The sequence below is a fragment of the Pleurodeles waltl genome, chromosome 10, assembly GCF_031143425.1.
Source record: "Pleurodeles waltl isolate 20211129_DDA chromosome 10, aPleWal1.hap1.20221129, whole genome shotgun sequence".
Classification (NCBI taxonomy): Eukaryota; Metazoa; Chordata; class Amphibia; order Caudata; family Salamandridae; genus Pleurodeles; species Pleurodeles waltl.
In genome coordinates this window covers 87,097,756-87,108,479 of record NC_090449.1, presented here as the reverse complement: position 1 = coordinate 87,108,479, position 10,724 = coordinate 87,097,756, and the positions used below count along the sequence as shown (strand labels likewise).

The 10,724-nt window shown below is 41.6% G+C and overlaps 1 protein-coding gene across 1 annotated transcript in view; it reads right to left on the bottom strand.

The window, feature by feature from the left end:
• Positions 1-2,544: 2,544 nt before the first annotated feature.
• The window catches only part of LOC138261144 (somatostatin receptor type 5-like), a 49,767-nt gene continuing 41,587 nt past the window's right edge, over positions 2,545-10,724 (bottom strand). The window contains exon 2 of the mRNA XM_069209824.1: positions 2,545-9,337. Within this exon, the coding sequence (XP_069065925.1) occupies positions 8,326-9,288 (963 nt within the window). The 5' untranslated portion in view covers positions 9,289-9,337 and the 3' untranslated portion in view covers positions 2,545-8,325. The remainder of the gene's footprint in view (positions 9,338-10,724) is intronic.

Here is a 10,724-nt window from a genome sequence, read left to right as displayed (position 1 = left end):
AGTGAGCGCAGCCGCACCACTTTGGGTTCCGCTCCCCGGTAGGGTGACCACCTGCCATTGATGCAAATTCTGGACAGGACTGTAAAAACTTAAGGACAAAAATTTGGGACAAAGGGTCAAAATTCAGGACAAAAATTCAAGAACAAACGTTTTACAGACACATGCAAGAGAGGCCATGCCTCACTATGTTGTCAGTGCATTTATTTACTCTTTTTTAACATAGCACTATTTATTCACTGTGGTCTTTTTGTGATTGCCTCCTGGTATGCTACATTCAGGTGTCACATTACGTCCTTGTTTTGTACTTAATTAATGCCCTTCAGTACTGTGACAAGGCCATCACCCCTACCCAAATCTACCCAATCTTTCTTGAAGAGAAAGTAACAGCAATTTATTTACTATGTTTCTGAACATTTTAAAACCCCTAGCAAACAGCTTGGGAAACATTAAGGTAATTAACCTTATGCTAGTTTAAACAAATTAAACAAAAACATCTGGCTTACCTTAACCGCCCATTGACTTTCAACCTAAAAACAAATGAAAGAGGCAGGGCAGAAGGTGTGGGCGACAGTCTCACACCTAATGTCAGGATGTGAGGTACCCACAACTTGCCTGTAGTCTCACAGCACTAGAGTGCATGTCTATGACTCTACATTTATCTCACATGAGTCTACTCTGCACTCTATGACTCTGCACTCTATGACTCTGCCACTCTATTGTATGCTACTCTACTCCACTGCACTCTATGCTACTCTACCCCATGCACTCTATGCCACTGCACTCTGCACCAATTCACTCTAAACAACTGTACTGTACGCCACTGCCCTCTACTCTGCACCACTGTACTCTATGCCACTGCTCTCTGTGCCACTCTGCTCCACTCTACATCACTGAACTGACACTCTACTCTGCAACATTGCACTGTCCGCCACTGTACTGTACACCAATCTACTATGTACTACTCTATTCTAGCCACTGCACTCTATATACCACTCTACTCTGCATCACCCCACTCTACGCAACTGCACTCTACAGCACTATACTCTACTCTGCACTGCACCACTCTACACTACGCCACTGCACTCTCTGCTACACAAGTCTACTCTACACTCTATGCCAATGTACCACTCTACACTTCTGCATTCTCTGCCACTCTATTGCATGCCACTCTACTCCACTGCACTCTATGCCACTCTACTCTGTCCCACGCCACTCCATGCCCACTGCTCTCTAAACCACTGCACTCTATGCCAATGCACTCTAAACAACTGCACTGTACCCTGCACCACTGGGCTCTACGCCACTGCTCCTATGCTGCTCTACTCCACTCCACACCACTATGCCACTAAGTTTTAGCCATGAACAGCAGCCACTGTGGTGTATAACAAGGCTAAAACACATTGGCAAAGCCAATAACTCTTGAGTAGACTAGACCCATTGGCTTTGCCAATGTTTGTTAGTACTATGAAGTATTGAGGCCCCTGAAAGAACTGTGAATGTGTAAGTCCTTATTTTAAACATGCATTTGATGCCTAGTCAGGGATAGTAAGCGCTATGTAAATACAATGACATCATATATAGGCTTCTACAAAATGTGCAAATACATCTTGGTTAAATAAAAAAGTGCTTCTCAAACACAGATTTGAATAATATACAGTGTATACCCAGTACTAACATTTTATAACACTCCATTAAAACCACACACTCCACAGATCACCTTGGAACACCATTGCAGTACCTCTCTAAAAGAAAATATCTTTGCCATCAGAAAGCTTCAAGCAACACCTTTTTTTGTTAATGTGGATGCAGGCTTTCAAGCCCCTTCACACTTGCAGCTTTACCAGTTGCACACATGTGCATTTCTTTAGTCGAAGGAGACACCCTGTCAAGAAGGCCTGTTTCTGTTCTGTCTGCCCCTCCCTCCCTCACAGCACAGGGGACTTCCTGCCTTCCACTCCAGCTGGGGAAAATAATCTGCCCTTAATTTCGCAGTGCCCTCCTTTGTCCTTTTGGTGAAAGGCTAAAATGATGTTAAACCTTCCATCACGGACAACGGATGGCAGGGCGAAATTACGGGCAGTCCGTGAAATTTACGGACGGGTGGTCACCCGTGGCAGACAAAGCAGAAGCAGCGCTGATGTCGTCTGAGCCTCAAATTGACTAGGCAGCAAGGCTTTTCTCCTGAAGGCGGCCCGTCGCGCGCAGCCTGTGCAGCGTGAGCCGTGAAGGGGGGGCGCACCGGTCCCGGGTACCGCACTTTCCTCTGCAAAGTGCTTGAGGCCTTGGCAACACATACGCTGGTTTGAATACAGTGCACTTCAGGCTGGAGACGGGCAAAGCGCTCACCACGCACTGCTTTGTAGAACCGGCACTTCAGGCTGAAGACAGACAATGCACTCACCACACGCTGCCCTATATAACGTGAAGTGCTGGGTCCTTAGAGATCACCAGTGCTCTGATTGCCACACAAACAATTAGAGAAATAGCACATTATTGTTTAACTCTAACGAGGATAGGGGAAACGGTATCAATAAACAAAATGAATTTGAATTTAAATATATTTTTATTTAAAAATGTTAACATTACTGTGCATTCATACATATATAGTTACTATCTTAACATGCATTGTAAAGTGACATGATTTAAACACTATGATAAAACAGATTCGCCCTGCTCTATATTATCAGAGAAACTCATATATAGGTACAAAAGTAAGTTTGAAAAAACATATTGGCGGATTCAAAAGTCCAAAACCAACACATTCTGATGTCTTTTTTTGGATTTAAGAAACACTTTATTTAGAAATGGCATCATGCACACATACATTAAGCTTCAAATAACTCTTTGAGGGTTGCCGATTTGTATAAAAAATAATCAGTTGGCTGTACAAGGGCATGCATGCCCGCATGGTTTTGTGTATGTCTGCAATAAATTTATAATCAGGTATTTATCCTCATGGTAACTTCATTACACAGATATTAATTAATAGTATTAGTGTGGAGAATGGATACCTTTCTATCTACACCAGTTGTTAGATATGTTAATTGCATTTATTTATGACTGGCACTTAATATTGTTGTAATAATGGTGTCTGAAGGTGTTTGAGATCTGTTATCACACTTGCATATTGATTGTCATACTCTGCAGTGAATACAACTTTTAATCACTGTAAAGCATACAAGGGCGCTGAGTGGTGTAGTGGTTTCCAAGTAGGAGTGGGTGATATATTTTGCTGTGCCGGCAGCGTTGGAAGAATGTTAGCCACTCTTGTGTTATGCCTGTAATGCGGAGTTCTGGCCAAATTCCTCCAACCACCATGTGGCAGAGTTTTTTTCTCATGTGTAGCTCTGTTGGTGAGCGTGAATAGGCATCTCCTAGTGTGATTTTCCGGTACTAGGGAGCACCCAGTGAGTTTGCGACCATTCGCTTTGAGGAAGATGCCATTCAATTAGAAAATCTGCTCGAGCAGTTGCAAAATGCACTCGAGCATTAGCACCCTCTGCTGCCAAGTGTGGTGCTGTTCTCGCTGGTTTTTCAGCACAGAACGAGTTCTCGACACTAAGGCCCATATTTATACTTTTTTAGCGCCGCATTTGTGTCGTTTTTTGATACAAAATCAGGGCAAACAATTGTATTTTGTAAGTTTAGGCTGCTTTTGCGTAAACCAAAGACGCAAATACGGCTCTAAAAAAGTATAAATATGGGCCTAAAAGTCAGTGCCTGCAGTGATGTGCTGATTTCCGCCTGTTCGTGGAACTCCACAGAATCTCACAGAGTTTTCTTGTAATTCTGTGGAATTCCACAGAGCGAAACTCCATGAGTTCCGTCTACCCTTATTTCTATGGGTGCTGAGTGGTATTTGTCTGTGCTATTTTCTTAGGCAAAATGCATGCTTGCATCCATTTTTGGATGTGAGGGTGCATTGTGCAGTAAGAAAATATTGCCATATACCCAGTCTGGCTCATTGCAGAATTCCTCTGAATCTAGCTGAGTTTTAATGTGATTCTGCATGATTCTGCAGAATCAAATTACATGAATTCTGCCCACCACTAGTTTGGAATATCACAAAGGAATATTGAGTGGTTTCTGTGTACATTTGTAACTCTCTGGAGCTGAATAAAAGTGTAGTAACAATATTATCCCCCATTTAACTTCACTGCGAGGCTACTATACATCTCAAAGGTGGTGGAAAATAATTCATTCTAACATTTTGCTAAATCATGTAACCTGAACACACATCCTTCCACAAAGTTTTTAACTATTGTACACCTCAATTCAAAGAGAACCCTTCTGTAAGAGTGAAAGAACATGGTAACAAAAGTTTACAAAGTTGTTTTCCAAACATGTAACATTTTCATTGTTAAAAGAATATTAACCATCGTAAACTACAGAAATCAAACTCAAAAGTGCTTTGAATGTAACAAATGAATTTGCAAGAACAAGTAACAGAAATGCCCATACCCTTCGCTTTGACGACAATACTGTCACAATACTATTAGTTACATTATAAAACACATGTCCATGAAAGCCCCTTCACCTGGTCATCTACTTTGCTTATTTAAAATGTGGAAAAGGGCCTCTGTGCATCCTTTAAAAACAAGCATTGGCAAAGTCAATATGTCACACCTATGCAACATCTATTGGTTTGCCAAGGTTTTTTTAGCCCCTTCTACATCTCATCAGCATGACTAAAAGTAAAAAAAAAATGCATGGTCACCACTGGCCATGTCACAGCACTTTTTTTCACTGCTGTATAACATGGCTAAACACCTTGATGAAGCCAGTAGATCCTGCACAGGTGAGCCCTGTCCACTTTACCAATGTTTGTTTAGCTCTGGCATCACATTAAAGGTGACTGCAAATAGTGCTTACTCAAATTTTTCACATGTTTTAAAGTACAGGAGAGAAACGTAAAAAATGCAAATATCAACTGCAAAATAGACAACAAATTTACTTTTTAAAGTAATTCATCATACTTTGCCCCACTGTGTAAACAGCACGCACGCCCTTGCAGGTTGCAAACATAAATGTTATTGACACCTACATTTACCAAGGTAGCTATGAGTTTCAGCTCTCATAACCCTTACTTAAACAAAGCTCAGTGGAGGTATAGTATAATTTCTGCCTCAGAAGTATTCTGCTGTGTGTTAGTCAGAGACACTGGTGTGGCATTTTTCTCCATGCTGCATGCATTGCTTTTCTTTAATGCATAATAATAATTGTGGGGTAAATCTAAGAGCCTTTCTCTTACATTCATTTGGTTATGTTTACCAATGTGGAGGCCCATCTACTCCAGTTAAGACGGTAATGAAACAGATATTGTGGGCAGCTGAAGGTGAAAGGGAGCTCAGATGCTGGGGAAGCACTGCGTGGAATCTTAAAGTAGAAGTTACCAGCAATACGGATCACGGAGGGATGTGACCACCCTTCACTACTTGTTTGTGACCACGGACACTGTAGGCTTTGCAGCATGTTCTTATTGAGCCTCCTGGAACAAACACACAAACAAGTTGCAGATGGTGAGAGGTAAAAAGCAGGCACTCGGGTGTGAAAGGGAAATTCAATGACTAGAGGCTGTAGTGGGCTAACCAGAGCAGCGGTTCCCAAGCTGTGGTCCGAGGACCCCTGGGGTCCGTGAAGCCTCCTCAGGGGGTCCGCGACTGTTTAGAACATTCATTAATATTAACAGATTAGGTCCCCAGCTTTTAGTAATGACTTAGTGGGAGGTCCCCGAATTCCATTAATGATTCAGTGGGGGTCCCTGGGTTCCAGTATTGATAAAGGGGAGTCCACAGAAGTCAAAAGGTTGGGAACCACTGGACCAGAGCACAATGAGCAGAGCAGTGGATTCAAACTCAGCAGAGCCCAATAATAATATGCAATAAAAACAGTTCCTCAGTCACAGTGCAAGCAGCAGAAGGACGCTAGTCATCATAAAGCAATCTGTACTTGGCCCACACTCATGAGGAAAGAAGAGGAAGTGAAGCCTTCATGCGCTGCCCAATTAGGAGGTAGAAAATAGGAGTGACATAAATAGTAAGCAACAGGTGGGCTCACTGTTGTATCCAATATAGCTCACCAATGAGAGTGCATGCAGCACATGCTCTGTTGCAGGTTAGACCTATAAAAGGCAGTTTTCTGGACTTTCCTCGTTATTTGGCACCCATCTAGTGGTGATGCAGTAAAGCTGCTGAGTTGCCTCCTCTTTCCAACGTGAGGTCCTATGTCCCAGATTCCTACCCTCACTGCACTCTACCTAGTCGTTTCCAAACTATCCTCTGCTCAGTGGTGATGCATGTTCCACTACTGGTTGGCATTGCAGCCCAGTATTTCTATTGCACACACCAAGATCCTCGCCCTAATTCTACCCATCGGACCACGAGGTACGGTGGAGCACCACATTGGAACACTCCCTCAACACTAAAATAGTCCTGAGTGCACGCTCCCACCCCAAAGGGACATGCAAAATCTGAAAATAAATCTGCATCAAGGTTAACAAGGGTTCACACCCACATCGTTTTAGACCCAAGTGGGCTTCCTGCAGAGATATCAGTCGCCAAGCAATGAAAATGATGCCCCCTGCCGTGAACCTGGTTCACACTTCCACAGATGAGTGCATGTAGTTTAAGGACAGAAAATACACTTTCATTCCAAATGTGTGTTAATGTTTGGAAATTTACATTTTGAATGTTTTGGGATATCAAACATGATCATAAATTTCGTACCTGTGAAGACAGCCTCAACAGAGAAAACAAAAAGAGAGGACAATTATGGTATTAAAAGTCAGAGAATCAGCAGGAGTGCAAATGGGCAGCATACCAACTGAAACATTTAGGTATTCGAAAGTAGAATGATTTTGCAATAGAACAAAAATTCTGCGAAATGCAATGCTCAATAAGAAATTATGATGTACAAGAAAAGGAATCAGTGTGAAAACAGGGAACACCATTAACAAAAACACACTACCTTATGCCTATAACTCAAGATTCATTACAAGTATTTCTTATTGTGTTCATCGAAATTTCTCTTTTAGGGGCAAACTCCACCTTAAACCACCTCTACCACCTTGTCCACCGCCTCCACTTAATCCACTTACATAGATTTCTATTTATTAATTTTTGGGCTATTTTTCGAGTTTACAGGTTTCTTGGTTATGAAGTAGTGATTGTCACATAATGCCAGATTAGCAGAGCAGTGACGTGTTGGGACATATTAATACATACAAACACTTACAACTCAGTGAGTCACTGTGATTTCTTAGGATTGACAAAAACTGAGGTACCTGAAAGAAAAGTTGTTTGTGGTTTAATAGACTCCTGCTTTTTGTCCTTTTTTGCACATGCCCTTCATTTGGTATCAGTCATGGTAGTTCAGCAGACCACTGCTCACCCTAAGTGTGCCAGTAGCATTTTCCCAAATATTGTTTGCACACTTTCTCAAATATTGTTTGCACGGTAGCAAAGTTCAAATTCATCACATTCATTTGAATATTGTGATAAAGTAAGTAGCAAATAATGGCCCTGTGAAGAAGCAGACTTGATGGGGTTGCATGATAGGAGAACTCTGTTCTACAATGTAAGCTTTCAATTTGTGACCCTTTAACTATTCTTCCATCTCTGTGGTCAGTGTCTTACTCTAATGAGTAATTACAAAGGTAAACTTACACCTTTGTGTAAGTTCACAATTGTTTGCTATTTACAAAGGTATTTCACAAGTAATATCTTCATGACTGAGGATTCCTCTGCACATAAAAAGATATTTTAATGTGCAGAGACTCTGCAGTCGCAAAGATACTACTCATAAATTACCTTAACAGCAAACAATTGAAAACTTACAAGAAAGGATAAGTTTGCCTTAATGAATCAGAGTGTTTAATTTCCTGCCCTGCTGGTGTTTAATTATATCCTTATAGCCCATTGCTGATGGCTAAACTGGCAGTCATAGGCCCTGAATCCAAGTTGTAGACCGGAGCTGTAGGCGAGGGCCTATCAAGAACAGAGAACCTTTAAAGACCAGTATATCCTGAGGCAGAATCGCTATGGATATTAGACCATTACACCCAATAAGGCTAACATGTTCAAAATGGAACAGAGAGAAACCGAAAGGCAAACACTGGAATATTGAAGAAGAAGGAGTATACCAACAATCATTAGCCATGAGCCACTTCATTGTCTTCAATGGAGCTCCCAACATTCCAATGTTTTAATATTGTGTAGTTTCCTACAACGTTCACCCGAATCAATTGATGTATCCTAGCCACTTGTTCAGTTGCTGAGTGTGTCATTGATTTCATGTAACTGGGTCTCAAATTTATAACCAAAAACTTTAGTGCTGCTGTTCTCTTTTGTTGCAGCAGAAACATTGCCTGAAATCACCTGACAAAACACAATAAATTATTGGGTAGATGCAGCTCTTAATATAGGGAATAACAGCAACAACTGTACCAACATGTACCATTAACTGGTATCCTATGACAGATTCCAAGTCAATATTGGACATCGTGTAGAACAAATTGAAAGTGTGCAGTGGAAGCCAAAACACCACATAGACAAGAAAAAGCACGACAACCATTCTTGTCCTATCAGATCCTTTGTGTTTTGGTACAAGTGGAGTGACAGGGGGTTGTGCTTTGACTGCAGTGATCAACATGCACACAACAACCAAAAGCACAGGTTGGAAAAATCCTAGATAATACAGAAAAGCAGTATAATTATAATTATGATTTCTGTCCGGCCAGATGACTTGACAGAAGTTATAATACTCTGGGATTGTTCCAAATAAAATCACTGGAACTGAGGACAACATGGAGATTATCCAAACTGCTATGCTGAGAAAAACGGCCACCTTTGGTTTGCGCCACCTACTGGCTAGGTGGGGACGGTAGAGGACCACACAACGATCAATGCTCATCACTGTTACAAAGAAGATGCAGGCTATTGGATTAATAGACTCAACTGCCAGAATGATTTTACACCAGAGGATTCCAAAGGACCACTTAGTCATGGCTTCTTGAGTGGCAAGAAAAGGCAAGACCAGCATAAGGAGGATATCACCGATGGCCATATTGAAAATGTAAATGTTGGAGACAGTTCTGATCTTGGCATGTCTCAAAAATATGTACATCACCAAGGCATTGCCTAGAAGCCCAAACACAGAGAGTAGAAAGTAACTGATGACAAGCGGTATATTCGGATAGGTGGTGATGTATTCCGGAGAAAAGTAGTCAGTCAGATTCAGGTTAGGATTCAGTGATCCATTTCCAAAGATGTTTTCGTAAATGGCCTCCATGTCTCTTCTGGCTTGATTTGTTTCAAGTTTAAGTGGTTTTCAGGAATACCTGTTTTCCATGTAAAAAGAGAAAAACATATATTTATTAGTTTTTAAAATATACAATTACACATTGGTTCATACAGGAGCAACAGATACGTCATTCTCGTCATTCTCGCATGAATGACATGAGCTCTCTAATTCTTAATAAAAGAAAGTGCAAAGAGAAAAAAATCAGTTGTAAAATATAAGGAATTTTTAACCATATATGCACACAGCGGTGTGATCCGCAAAGAAGGAGTACTGACAGACGGTCCTATTGTTATGAATTGTAAAATGAACACAACAGGATACAAAAAACCCTTTTTAAAGGGAACTTGTGCTTAATGTTAGTATGCACTCTAACTGTTCATTTTCACAGGTTTTAATCTTCCACCCTTAACTCAATATGTTTTAATTTGAACACAGGTTGTAAGTCAGACTATGGTGTACAGGAATAGTTTCTGATCTAATAACTGTGCCCTAATTATCGTTCTTAAATGTATCTGTCTCGTTGGGCGTAGATTTCGTATTATTAGCTAGGAATGTGCAATGTAATTGTAAATGATACTTAGAACACACTGTTTATGTCAGATGAAATTTTGAAACCAACAACTGGTTCCACAATGTTTCAAATAATAGTCATCTGAAATTGCTACTTAAGTAGTACAGAGACTGGAATATAGAACATATTAGTTTGTCTTATGTGTTGAAACCACGGTGTCACCCTTACGCTTCCACCGTAAACAGGCCAACCAACTAAAACACAACACCTATTTCCACAACCAACCAGTAGCGGCACGGTAAAGGGCGGGGTGGCGGGGCGGTGTGGAACGTGGTGGGGAAGGGACAACAAAACATAGGAAAACATAATTTTGTAATTTTTTTGTAAAGACTTACCTGACTCCCCGCAACCGTGCCGCTCTAGTACCTCCACTTGAAGGAACAGGTCTGAGCCTGCCCTGTGGTCGATCCTAAAGCTGCTCTCATGCTGCTGGCAGCATGAAAGCAGCATTAGGATTGGTCGGAATGCCCTGGCTTTGCGCTCCCAGGCAGACTGTCTCCAACCCAGCAACACAGCGCCGGGTTGGAGAGAGCTCAGTGCGCACGTGTGTTTGGCTGGCCTGAGATGGCAGGCCAAACACACATGCGCGCTGAGGGGAGTGCACAGCACTCCCCCTGTCCCTGTCATCCCCATGGCCCCACCCATTTAAAAATAAAATCATAAAAACATAATTTATTATTGGTTTATTTTCAAAGGTTTGCAGCTGTTGCTGCTTGCGGGAGGGAGCGGAGGCAACGCTCCTCCACCATAGTGAAAGAGCCTCCGCTGATGTTAGAGCCACATCATGTGTTGGATCAGCTTTTGAAATATATTTATATGCTCTAAATTTCGGAACACACCATCACCCAAAAAA